The sequence below is a fragment of the Urocitellus parryii genome, chromosome 12, assembly GCF_045843805.1.
Source record: "Urocitellus parryii isolate mUroPar1 chromosome 12, mUroPar1.hap1, whole genome shotgun sequence".
NCBI classification, from domain to species: Eukaryota; Metazoa; Chordata; class Mammalia; order Rodentia; family Sciuridae; genus Urocitellus; species Urocitellus parryii.
Genome location: NC_135542.1, coordinates 84,456,405 through 84,470,192, shown reverse-complemented (window position 1 = coordinate 84,470,192; position 13,788 = coordinate 84,456,405). Strand labels below are relative to the sequence as shown.

The following is a 13,788-nucleotide window of genomic DNA, read 5'->3' as shown; positions in this document are numbered from 1 at the left end:
AGAAGGGAGTGTGAGTGGTAATTATTCCAAGCACCTGGAAACATGTTGTTTACAGAGGAGGAAACAGGGCCTAGGAATGTGCAATGTGGCCCTGGCTACACGGCTGGGCGGTGGCTGAGACCAGGATGTCCTAGAGTGTGCTTTGCATAGTAGTCCTAGGTTGTGGGCCCAGGAGGCAGGTGGGAGGGAGAAGGGAAATGAGAAAGAAGGAGGGAGGGAAGGAGATAAAGAGATCCCTTGTCCCAGATAAAGTCCAGTTAGTTTCCTTCCTACAGGACTTCTGGGAAACTGTGACATGTTGCCAGGGACATTTATGCTGCATTTCCCTAACTGTTTGAATCAGAGGGATGTGAGGCATCTTGTTCAGGAGCACTCTTGGGGAAATACAGTGTTGCCCTGTGCCGCCTCCTTAGAACCCTGCAGAACACTTCGGTTCTCTAAATTCCAACTCTGTGACTTTCATGCAAATACAAGTGATTTTAAATGTCACTGGTTTCAGAGCAATTTTGCGGGCTACTTTCAAAAAGGAAGGAGTGAACAGCCCTCTAGCCCTTTTCAAGCTCTCTAACTTGAGAACAGAATGTCTTGGGCAGTTGCTTTGCCCATCACTAGTTGATTTAGAAGTGCAGCCTGAGATCATTTCAACAACAGACCCCTGAGTTGAACAGGCCAGCTTTGTGGTCCAATGACTATAACTAACACAGGGTAAAATAAGGTTATCTAGTGCAGGAATGAGGGTATTTGTTTCTTATGAAGTCAATTTAACACATGTAAAATTTCAAATATATTTTGTTCAAACTGAAAACTAACATTGTCATTAGCTGGTTTCAGGTTTATTTTGTTGTTTTGTACACTGCCAATTTCAACTTGACAGATCAACTTCAAACTAACACATCTACACATACAAAACCTGCAAAAAAATTTGGCTCCCATGTGAGCTGGCCCCCAAGGCCCCTCAGCAGGACAGCTGCATGCCATTTGCCTTAGTAATTCTTGGAGCACTTAATATTGAGATAATTTCACAGCCTGTTAAAATGCCCCCATCACTCCTGCTTTTAAAGGTGTTGTTTGGTTTCATCCAAATGGCCATTAAGATGTTGAAAAAGAAAACCATCTTTGAGGTGTGGCAAGCCCTGATGAATCTCATATTGTAGAAGCATTGAATTGTGAAGGTCACTATGCACCAACCAGTCCAGTTACTTAAAAAAAAATAGTGCCTATTTTTTTAAAACATATTTTGTTTTAGTTGTAGATGGATACAATATCTTTTATTTATTTATTTTTTATGTGGTGCTGAGGAGAGAACCCAGTGCCTTATACATGAAAGGCAAGCGGTCTACCACTGAGCCACAACCCCAGCCCGTGCCTCACTACTTTTTAAAATCACAATATTCACTTCTTTTAATAAAAGCAAATAGTTTACGTGATTTTATTTTCAATAAAATCACGTAAACTATTTAATCCCGACATGAAAAACTAAAGGCAGATTGGCAATGTGAATGGTCTTATGGTTAAACTTGCTTGACGTATTCTTGAACTATTTATTTATTTATTTTATTATTTTTTTTAATATTTATTTATTTTTAGTTCTTGGCGGACACAACATCTTTGCTTGTTTGTGGTGCTGAGGATCGAACCCGGGCCCCACGCATGCCAGGCGAGCGCGCTACCGCTTGAGCCACATCCCCAGCCCCTCTTGAACTATTTATATATAGGCTTTGATAGGACTAAATATTAAGAAACCTAAAAGGAATCTTTCAGGGCCTTTCAAAAACCAAGCCAGTCATCCCACTCCTTTCTTGGTGTTCTCATTTCATGTGAAAACACATAATCCAGGTCCTAACCCTCAAATATCCCATGAGTCTGTGTGAATTACATTCTTGCACATCTGAAGTACTTTCTTGAGGCTTTTTTTGGGTTTTGCTTTGTTTTGTTTATCCTACACAACTTCCTTCCTTCCTTCCTACCCTTTCCTCCCCAGGGCTTTTAGACATAGGATAACCAGTAATCATGTCCTCCTGTAGTAGTGATGGGAGACCTAGATCCCACTCCTCCCTCAGCTCCTGGCCAGAGGAGGATGTAAGTAATAATGGCCACCTTAAACAACACTGCTATTCAGAGCATGGAGATCTGGGAAACATCCTTGAATTCAGAGAGCAAAATTAGCTGCTTCTTAAGTAATGTGCAGCTGCTCTGCGTGGAAGCGGAGGTACTGTCTCCCAGAAGGCAACATCCCCTTGCATGTCTTAGCCCCTTGCAGGAGGCCTTCCAATAAGTTGTCCCCACTGACAAGAGCCTCCCCCCACCCCCAGAGTGCTCATGCACTTGCCACCCTCAGTGAATCCACAAACAGAGGGCAAGTTCTTAGGAAAGCCAGGCAATTCAAATGCTTCCTTCCCAAGTGTTCTTCTGAAGGGCCATTGGGATTCCAGGAGCCACTGTGAACCTTAATAGCTGACATTCTTTCCATTTCTTGCCTTCCTGTTGTGAGTGGAGAGTTTGAAAACGCCATTGACTCATTTGTCAAGTTCTGATTTAAATCCAGGGCCTTGGGCCAGAGCGAACACCTGCTATGCAAAAGCTAAGCCTACCAAGGCAAAAGCCCAAATGGATCAATCTCCTAAGTGTGACAAGCTCCTTAGGAGCTCCTTCGATCTAAATGCCAGTGGCCAACAGGCCTGTGCACTTGTTCACTCCCAGGGCTTCCACTTAATTTTCTTCATGGGAATGATTTGCTGGAAACAGAAGAGCAACCTCTTGTGAGGCACTTCATATCAAAGCGCTTTTGAAACTGCACTTGGGACACCAACCACTCCAGGCTGGGGGCACTCGATTAACTCGGAGTTAAATTAAGGCACATAAAAGACATTGTTCCTGAGTGAGGGACAGGGTCAAGACAAGTCTCCCAAATTGATAGAGATGGACACAGAGACAGGAGAAAATGATCATGAGGTGTGAGAAGCAAGAGATGCTTCAGGTCAGCTCTGGCTCTATGACCTCCAAACTCTGAGTCATGGATCCTTTATTTTGGGAGGAAGGACAGTAATGGGGAGTGAAGCCTTTACCACTGAGCTATATTTCCAGTCCAAAATAGTTATTTATTTAGACAGGGCCCTAAGTTGCTGAGGCTGGCCTTGAACCTGTGATCCTTCTGCTTCAGCTTCTGGAGTAGCTGAAATTACAGGCTTGTGCCATTGCTTCCCAATGAGTGAATGTTCCTTACATCTCCTTTTTCTCATTTTATAAAGTGAAGATGAGAAATTCGTACTTGCATTAAATGAGAATGCTGGTAAAGTACTTAAGGCACAGCACCTGGCACTTAGTGGGTACTCAATAAATAGCGATGGTTATAGCTTTCTGTTGTGTCCCTATTGTTGTTATTGATTCCTAGGGTTAATTTTAGGGCCAGATGACCTCTTTTGGCTCTGCCCACAGAAAGCCAAGGCGCTTTTAAAAGTTCAATAAACACTTGTTTAAGATGCATTCTTGTCTCCAAAAGGCAGTAAAACAAGGCAGGAAAGTGCAGCTCCTCTCCCAAGAGGAATCGGAAACAAAGGCCCTTTGAAACAGATGAGACTGGTTGGACTTTCCTTTGTAAAATGAAGGCAAAGGAGGAGCCCTGTACAGTAAACCCCAGGATTCCCAAGAGTCCTGGTGACTATCTTTTAGGCACTGAGTCTTTGCCTCATTCTCTTAGAATAACTCCCAATTAGTGAAACCTTTGGACAAACATACTGAGATTCTTATCAGTTTGTAGCTGACTCCCTACAAAAATGTCCTGGTTTCTGATTCATGTTTTTCCAAGTTCAAAGGACCCCTTCTAAGACTGTTGTCTCAATTTCTGGAGGTAAATTCAGGTATCCGTATTGTAATTAGCTTCCCAAGAGATTCTTATGTATCCCCAAGATTGAGAAGCACTGACCTGAATGTTGCTAGAAAGGAGAGGAAGGGGTGTGTGGGGGGGGCGCTAGTTGGGGTTGGGGGTTGGGAGGGGAGGCAGAACACCGTGGAGACTAGGAATTCTTTAGTCTAAGTGGAAATCATTTACGCCAATATTGTCACAAATCCAAGATATCTGGGGTAAATGGTTTCCTCATTTCTCCTTCATAAATCAGCGTGGATATTCTTGGCAGACTTTGCTCCTCTGCAGGGTGGGCAGCTGTGAGTCAAGCAAAGGGTTTATCTCCTCCTCTTCTCCTGACCTTGTCTTCCTGCCTTTTGCAGATGCAATTCTTTCCCGGGCTGCCTTGCAGATAATTATTTTAGCAGACAAGCTCAGGGCCTGAAGGATACAGGGTATATTCTTGAAAGTAATAACTCCAATGAAAGGTCTCAGCTTCTGAATAAAACCAGTGAATGGGAGTGAGCTGCCATTTGGTTTAAGTTACCATTTAGCAAATGGAGGCCTCTAAGAATTTAAGGTGCTCTCTAGTATTTCATTTTATTTTAAAAAGAGAGGGGATCTAGGGAGCAGCAAACATTTTTGTGATCTGGGCCATACACAAAAGTTTTCCAGTGTCACTGATTTGATGGTGGGGATGAGGGTGAAGGCACCATAAATCCAGACCTCTTTAGACTCTTAAAACATGGGAATTTCAGTACATTAATCTCCCCTCTCACGTATTTATTCAACAAATCCACAAATGCAACAAAACAAAGAAAACTTTCATTTAGAATGTTCAAGGAAGTCTTTCTTATTCTTTCTAAAGAAACTGAAGGAACTTTTGTTGGCGCACATCACAAATCTTACCTTCTTTTTAATGGTATGAACAGATAAAAATGTTTAAGTTTAAAACAGTGTTATGTGTAAGAAATGCAAAGTATCATTATTTATCCAACTCTTTTCTGAGACAAAAGATTAACCAAAACTAAAGAAATGAACATAAAATTGTTATACCATTTTTTAAAAAAATTAGCTGAAATCAGAAAACAGTTTCCTAGTACCACCTATATCTTACGTATTTGACAAAAGTAAATAATACTAGTACACAAATATCCCCAAATGCACATCACAAACTGCATTCTACTTTACTTGATCTTCTCAGTTTTGATGTTGTAAGAAATGTATTTATAGGGCTGGGGTTGTGGCTCAGTGGTAGAGTGCTTGCCTAGCATGTGTGAGGCACTGGGTTCAACTCTCAGCACTGCATATAGATAGATAGATAGATAAAATAAAGGTCTGTCAACAACTAAAAATATATTTAAAAAAGAAATGTACTTATAGCAGTTATTAAAATTAAAGTGTAGCCCAGCATATGTAAGATTATGGGTTCTGTCCCCAGCACTGAAAAAAATAGGAGACTATTGGTAATTATGAACAATTGAACACTTCCACAAATTTCACAGCAAGGTTTCTTTTTTCTTCTCCCTCCCCCCCTTTTTTTTTAAGTGCTGGGGATTTAACCCAGAGGTGCTTTACCAGCGCTACATCCCCAGCCCCTTTTTAAATTTTGAAACAGGATCTCACTAAAATGCCAGTCTGGTCTCAAACTTGCAATCTTCCTGTCATAGCTCCCAGTAGCTGTGATTACAGGCATGTACCATCATGTCTGATAGGACTAACAAGGTTTCTATTATCTGATCTGCATGTATAATGAATTATACTATCAGATAGTGCTTAAAAGGCTGGAAGACATTTGTTGTGTGTTTTAGAATAAAATGGTAAATTTAAGGGAAGCTTTCATGGTTCAAATTGTAAGAATGGAATATGCAGGCAAACAAATAGTAAGGAAAATATACCTATCATCAACTGTATACTGCCTAGATAAAACTCTTAAAAAAGTTCACTGGTGGGCTGGGGATGTGGCTCAAGCGGTAGCGCGCTCGCCTAGCGTGCGTGCAGCCCGGGTTCTATCCTCAGCACCACATACAAACGAAGATGTTGTGTCCGCCGAGAATTAAGAAAAAATAAATAAATGTTAAAATTCTCTCTCTCTCTGTTCCCCTCTCTCTCTCTCACTCTCTCTTTAAAAAAAAAAAAAAAAGTTCACTGGTATGGGCTATATAATTGGGTTGACAAAATAGAAGTTATTTTTTTCTAACCTTAAAGGATCCTTAAAATGCTCCGTAGGGTTCCTGCCCTGAACACTAGTTATCTGTTTATGCACTTATCTGCAGCTAGTACTTAATGTTTGTATATAACATATATAAAAATATATTTACCTTATATGGTCATTTTATACTTACTATACAGTTTGCCCTCCCTATCTGTGGGTTCCGTATCTGGGGATTAAACCCACACAGATTGACACTGCATTAGGTATTATAAGTCATTTGGGAATGAGCAAGTACTATGTCATGTCATATGACACTTGAGCATCCTCAGATTTGGGTATCTGTTGGCAGGGTGTGGGGCTCCTAAAACCAACCAATCCCCTGCAGGTACCAAGGGAGACTGTATATTTAAATATATGGTTGGGGCTGGGGCTCAGTGGTAGTGTGCTTGCCTAACATGCACCACATACAAATAAATAAAATAAAGTTCCATCAACAACTATAAAATATTTTTAAAAAATAAATATATGGGACATTAACTTAATATACAGTTGTACACACTCAGCACACACCCTTTTTCAAATCTCTGGCTGAAATTATCCCTGGCTCAAGAAAGCAAATGCAGGGAGGGCTAAACTTCCCTTCTCTTGCACTAGTATCAACTAAAATAATTCCACAAACTTCCAACTTTTGGAATCCAATTGGGTTAATATTCTAAAAATCCAGTCAAAAGACAAAGGAATTATGTAGAGATGCATCCAAAAATTTGCTCATTAGTTGCATGCACCTTGAAATACATCCTCCCCAGAAGTAGAGTTGTCGGGCAGGTAGCTTTCTTGGCCAGACTGCAAATCACTTCCATTCATGAAGGAGCTGTGAGGAGAAAGCAACTCTGCTATGTCACCACTTGTACCACTCAACTCCCATCTGCGCAGGATTCAAGTCTTATTCTAAAAACTCAATATTGACTCAGGAGCCCTTCAGGACAGTTACAGACCTTCCCTTCACTTAAATCACAAAGAGCTGCTAAACTTCCTTGGGTGTGAGAGTCTCTGGACTTCCTTTCAATCCACACAAATGAGTGACAGAGGATGCTTTAACCTTTGCATTTGTCTTTTGAGTGAAGGATGTTTATCACCTACTTGAGCATTCATTTGTGAGAGGTGGGGGTGGAGGTCAGCACACTGGAGACCAGCTCTGGGAGTTAGTCTCTAAGTGGTTCCAGCTTTCCAAGGCTTCTTTCCTTTTCTGAGTTTTTACAACAAAGAGAAAGCAAGAAGGGCCTGCAGGAGTGGGTGGGTGGTTCATCCTTTGGAGTTTGATTATCATCTTAGCACCCTACAGCACGAGCATGAAAGCTAGAAAAGAAGCAAACCATCGCCCCAGATTCTGTAGGTCCAGAGTGGATTTCAGAACCTTTATATTTTTGCAATGCAGGGGCTCAACCCCAGGGCCTTGTACATGCAAGGCAGGCACCAAACTACACCCCCAGTCCTTACTTTTAAAGTTTAGATAATTATACTCCAGCTATAGCATTTCCTATAGGATAGTTAACGTATTAAAGAGGAAAAGGTGATATGATTGCATTTTATTTTAGGTGCTGGGAATAAATTCAGGGACTTGGACATGCAAAGCACTTGCTCTACCACTGAGATATCACCGCCCCCCAGCCCAATTTCATTTTCATTATACAGTCTTTTCCAGTCTTTCCTTGGTGGGTGGGAGTTGAAGGGGTAGATATTAATAATGTAGAAAGTCCCTTTTGCCAAAAGAGAGAAATCATTTGGATTTCCCCTTACCCAGTCAGATACTTTACATCTGCAGATAATGAAAACTGAGATAGTAAGTAGACTTTTTGTCACTGTCATAGCATAGAGGATTTAAACAAAAGTAAATAAATATAGGGGGCTGGGGTTGTAGTTTAGTGGTTGAGCACTTCCTGGCATGCATGAGGCACTGGGTTTGATCCTCGGCACCACATAAAATAAATAAATAAAACAAAGATATTGTGTCTACCTACAACAACAACAACAACAACAACAACAAAAAACCCCCACAAAACAGATATAAAAAAAAAAAGTAAATATGGGCCGACATGATGGCACACACCTGTAATCCCAGCAGCTTGGGAGGCTGAGGCAGGAGGATCCAGAGTTTAAAGCCAGCCTCAGCAACAGCAAGGCACTAAGCAACTCAGTGAGACCCTGTCTCTAAATACAATATAAAATAGGGCTGAGGATGTAGCTCAGTTGTTGAGTGCCCCCGAATTCAATCCCTCAGCACCAAAAAAAAAAAAAAAAAAAGTAAATATGGTCCAATAGTTTTCTTTTTTCTAATTTCAGTTATAAAACAATGGAAACAAAGATGTTTTAAAAAACATTAAATTTGGCCAGGTGCAGTGGCACACACTTGTAATCCCAGGCACTTGGGAGGCTGAAGCACGAGGATCACAAGTTTGAGGCCAGCCTCAGCAATTTAGCAGGCCCCTCAGCATTGTAGCAAGACCTGTTTCAAAATAAAAAAAATCAAAAGAACTTGGGATGTAGCCCCTGGGTTCAATCCCCTGTTCTACCAAAAAAAAGTTGGGGGGTGTGGTGTTAAGTTTAATGTCCAATTCACTGAAATTTATATAATAGCTGCCTTGTTTGTGTCTTCCCTAACTCATTTACTTCTATTCTATGACTCAGGTTCCTTATAATGCAGTAGTTAGGCACTAATTTTGCCCTTATAGGTGGGTATTCCCACATGCAAATGTGTTTTCCTAAGTCCATTTCCTTAGCAAATCCACTTACCTCAGATGTAGCATTTTCCATCTTTGAATAGGCCAAGGAACTTGAGCCAGAGGGGAAAGTGACCTTAAAATATACCAGAACTAGCTGGGCACAGTGGCACATGCTTGTAATACCAGTGACTCAGGAGGCTGAGGCAGAAGGATCTCAAGTTCAAAGCCAGCCTCAACAACAACTCAGTGAAGCCCTAAGCAACTTAGCAAGAAGTATCCAAAAAAAAAGAAAAAGAAAAAGGAATAGGGTTGTCGCTCAGTGATTAAGCCCCCAAATGGTAATACTGAGCTAATGTCAATGCTGGTTTCTGGTTCACTTCAGCTAGATACCCTCTTTGATGGTTCTAAAATCAGCAGGAGTTAATAAATTCACAGTAGTCAAAGTTTTTGGTGAAGGAAAAAAAAAAAAAAAAAGCATTGAGATTACATCCCTTCTCTCTATCAATAGAGATCCTGCCACTACATGATTCTTCTGGCAACTCAGAAAAGCCACCAGAGGTAACCCTCAGGATGTTCTGAGGGACTCGGGCTGTGAAAGAATAACAAGTATAAAAGTTCATGAAGGAAAAACAAAAATACTTCATGCCTGCTTCCCAGCTCTCATCGCCCCACCCAAGGCTAGTATTAAAAAAAGGGTCCAGGTCAGTCAGACATTTTCATTCTGCTTTAGTTATTTTGTTAGAAGTATGCCTAAAAGTCTGCAGATTTGCTGAAAATGTCCGTAAGAAGCATGTTACATACAGGTCTATCTAGCATTGATAATACTTTGAAAGCCACCTTGGGAAAGAAAATACTGTGTCGAAGAAAAAAAATCTCTAGTATAAATGTAATTTGCCCTCATTTCTAATTTTTTAAAAATATTTATCTAAAAATCATACTAGAAGTGAGTTTTGTCAATAATAGCACATCATGGTGAACTGAACTTGGTCTAACAACCAGCATAAAATTTTCAACCCATCTTGGATTAGCAAAAATTAAAAGTATAAATAAAAACAAAATAAAAGAAACACTATAAAAGGAAAAACAAAGACAAAAGTTGAATTTACTGTGAAAAATCTGATTTTATTTTCTGAATCAAAAAGAAGTGTATTTGTGTTAAATTTAGAATGTTTAGTTTTTCCATTCATTTTTCAAAATACTTTCCAGACAGTGCTCAGAACTGTGTAAAAGTTACCATCCAATACCATGTTTTCTAGGAAACCTTTTCCTCAAGGCATTGGCAATTCTAATTTTAAAGTAAAAGAATTTAACTACTATTAGAAGTCTCAGTGACAATGAGTTTCAAGAGCTAAATCATATTTCTTTTAAAACAGAATTAAAAAAAAAAATTCTGAGGGACTCACACCTGACAACTCCAATGAAACATAATACCTCCCAACATCCAAACTATTAAATGCATCACTTCAATAAGATAGGAAAATTATAAAATGGAATTTTATTGTGTGTGTGTGTGTGTGTGTGTGTGTGTATATACACACACACGTATATATAAATACACCATTTTAACTGTCATGTTTGGTAGCAGAATCATGAAATAAAAACAAAATCTACATTCAAGGGACAATTTCATAAATACTCTTTTTGTTACTTAAGAGTCCATCCTATTCTTTGTTGTTTTCTATTCCTGTATTTTAAAATCACGACCAAAGGCCAAGAGTCGATCTGAACTGAACAGTCAGTAGGTTCTACTGTTCCTACATACAGTACATGTGTCCTTAACAAGCCTAGGACTCAAAATGTTGGAGAATTTCTAAAAAAACATATTTACGAATACTTGAGAATTCAAAGCGACTCTGAAAGCCACATCCCAAAATCTAGTAGACATTCTTCAAGGGCTGTTCATAGGTACTGAAGCATGTCCAGCATGCACACAAACTTACTTGTTCAAACTGAGGTAAATCAGTGAACAATACAACAGAAGTTGCATAATTAAGACTAACCTCCTTTTTTTGCTTATTCCACAAACTTTTAAATTTTCTCATAAAAAAAGAGAGCCAATTTTTCTGATTTCAGCCACCAAAAAATTAAGCCATTTCTTGGGGTGGGGGATATAGCTTGCCAGTTGAGTGCTTGCCTCACATGCACAAGGTCCTTGGTTCAATCCCCAGCACAGAAAAGAAAAGAAAAGAAAAAAGAAAAGACCATTTCTTTCAAATTTCAAATCCATTATTAGTGAAGAATGTTTTAAAGGAAAACATTTCCCCACAGAACCTAATACAATTTCTTATTATTTTTCAAATTTAGAAAGAACTCACGCCTGGATTTGATATTTTTTCAGACAGCAAGCAATACTGACAGGATTCATATATAGGATTTTCTGACACATGCAGGAAAGTCTGCTAACATTCACAACATTCCAACCACTCTTCTTTCAAGCATAAAAGATGGCTGAGAATTGGCAGTTATTAGTTTTCAGTACAAATACACATTTAAACCTTGATTTTTTTTTTTTTTTGCCAACATTTTAAATAGTCAAAATTTTATTTCTCTTCCAGGGTTCAAATCAAACAAACAAAACAAATGAAAATTACAACTGGCAACAAGTCCCATATGCCAATGTTATTTTTAACCAGTAATTGTAACCTACTGCCAGTAATTATTTACATGTATCTGCTTGTTTTATTAAATAAGCACTGGTCAGTTATATAAGAGAAAATTTGCAAGAATGGTACTTGGCAATGGGTTATCTTAAAGCTTCTGGAATAAATAAGCATTTAGAAAACACCAGCTCTTAAGCATTTTTTTTTATCTGTAATTTGAGTTAAAAAATGCATTTTTAAATGTTACTTTTCCACTGATAGATTCTGGGAGTCTAGTCCCAGGTAACATGGGTGACTTGAAATAAACAAAATAAACAAATCCCTAAGCCACATAGTAATGGGATAATATACTTGCTTTTAATATGATATGGAAACAGTTCCAGGCAGACAAAAAGAAGAAAATCTGTCAAATCAAAGTACTGTAAATAAGGCTCATTTTATATACCTCCAGCAGAAAACCTCAAAAAAATCACAATCAAAAGATTACCTACTCCCCCCACCAGGCAAAAAAATCATTTTAGTTCTGAGCTTACCATTTCCCTAGGATGTTAACAGGAGAAGATTTAAAGCACTTAAAGCTGCAGCATAACTGTAGAAAGCGCAACACTACAGAGAAAAGCCCTAAAGGGTTCAGGGCTGCCCACCCATCCATCCCTCACTACCCCCCACCCCAGTAATATGTAAAAGTTTTTCTTATGCTAATAAAGGCATACCACCTATTGTGCTAAAGACTAAAACTAGCAACATTAGAGCAGTAAAGTGAAAATAGGAAGCCTATAGGATTTATCTAAATGCCTACTTAGAAGAAACAAAGCAGCAGACAGGACCCTTTGCCCCCTGGTTGTGTTTGCAGGGAAGTGGTTATATTAAACAGCCAGATTAACTCATTAAAAAAAAAAAAAAAAAAAAACCAAACCTTCCCCAAGGTACCAGAATAAAACTTGACCTTTTCAGTCAAAGGGCACAGAGAGGCCTCTTCGGAGTTGAATGAGTTCAAAGATTGGCAATAAAGGAAGAAAGAAAGCATTAGGGGTGTGATTGGAACAAGCCTTGCAGTTTATCGAACAGTCACACCAAGTTTTTCCAGCACGCGGACACCCTTTTCTTGGTACTCCTGTCGGGTCATCCAAAAGTTGTCTTTGTCTTTCATGATATCTGCTAGAACTGCGCCACCCAGGAAGACCATGTGCTTTCTGCGAGGTGGGTCTTCGATTCGAATCTTAAATTTCTGAAGAAAGGATAATAAAATGTCACGTAAATATAGGGCTTTCTATTTCATGAAAATGACTTTTTCCACATATTCACTTGCTGAATCTAAAAACAACCCATAATATAAGTAGGACACCAGGATTTGGGATCCGAGGCCCAGAAACATTTAGCAATTTCTCCTGTGCTCCACTCTAATGTACTTGGAACAGTTCAATTCACTCCTGTTGTCTCATTTTTAACAGCACCTCCTTTCATTCTCCAAAGCATGCTGATTTGAGCAGGGCAAGGTGGCGCATGCCTGTAATCCCAGCAGCTCTGGAGGCTGAGGCAAGCAACTCAGTGAAACTCTGTCTCTAAATGAAAGACAAAATAGGGCTGGGGATGTGGCTCAGTGGCCAAGTGCCCCCCCCCCCAGTTCAATCCCTGGTACCAAAAAAAGAAGTACACTGACTTGACAGATAAGTTACACAACCAATCACCTTACCAAGAGTCAAAATACCAGATGATGGACAATGATGTTGAGGACACCAGAGTAACACTGAACCAGCTTTCCTTCCTTCTTATTTTTTTTCCACTGCTAGGGACTGAACCCAGGGTCTTGTGCACCCTACATAAGGGTTCTACCACTTAGCCACACCCACAGTCCTTAAGTTCTTTTCTTGTAAGGAAAGCTCACTTTCTAAGGTCTCAAATTCAAATGAAATGTTCTTCAAATAAACAAGGCCAAATATGGTCAAAACAAATCATGGGGATGTTGGAGAAAAAGAACACAGTAACTAAGACAATTGAGAAAAGTTTTATACTCTGTAGCTACTATAATTGTCTAAAAAAGATAAATCCTAATCTGTATAGTCAATATCTGAAAGAGAAACCTTCAAATGACATAGTTATTTTATGTCACAAATTCTGCAAAAAAGACTTAAAAGTAACTATGTCCTCCTGCATTATGGCTTTATGTCAATAAATAGAATGTAGGAATCTGATAATCTATGAAACAATTTACTCATTAGTCAATTCTGAGACCAACCTGTTACTTTTTGCTATTAAATAGGAGTTGGCAAATGTTCTTTTGTAAAGGGCTAAGACAGTAAATACTTGGGGATTTTCAGGTTTATGGCAACTACACCCATATGTAGCCAGAAGACAGCCACACACAGTATATAACAATAGCTAACACTATTGTAAACAAATGGGCCTAGCTATGTTCCAATAAAATTAACAAGGGCTGTAATGTACCCACTTCTGCTCCAAGGGAAACTAAAT

The 13,788-nt window shown here is 39.3% G+C and overlaps 1 protein-coding gene across 4 annotated transcripts in view; it reads right to left on the bottom strand.

Annotated features, from left to right (window-relative positions):
- Positions 1-11,096: 11,096 nt before the first annotated feature.
- Positions 11,097-13,788, bottom strand: part of Actr2 (actin related protein 2) — a 41,205-nt gene continuing 38,513 nt past the window's right edge. For all 4 annotated transcript variants that reach the window (XM_026387167.2, XM_026387168.2, XM_077791685.1 and 1 more), the window contains one exon: positions 11,097-12,544. In XM_026387167.2, coding sequence (XP_026242952.1) covers positions 12,374-12,544 — 171 coding nt within the window. In that variant the 3' untranslated portion in view covers positions 11,097-12,373. The remainder of the gene's footprint in view (positions 12,545-13,788) is intronic.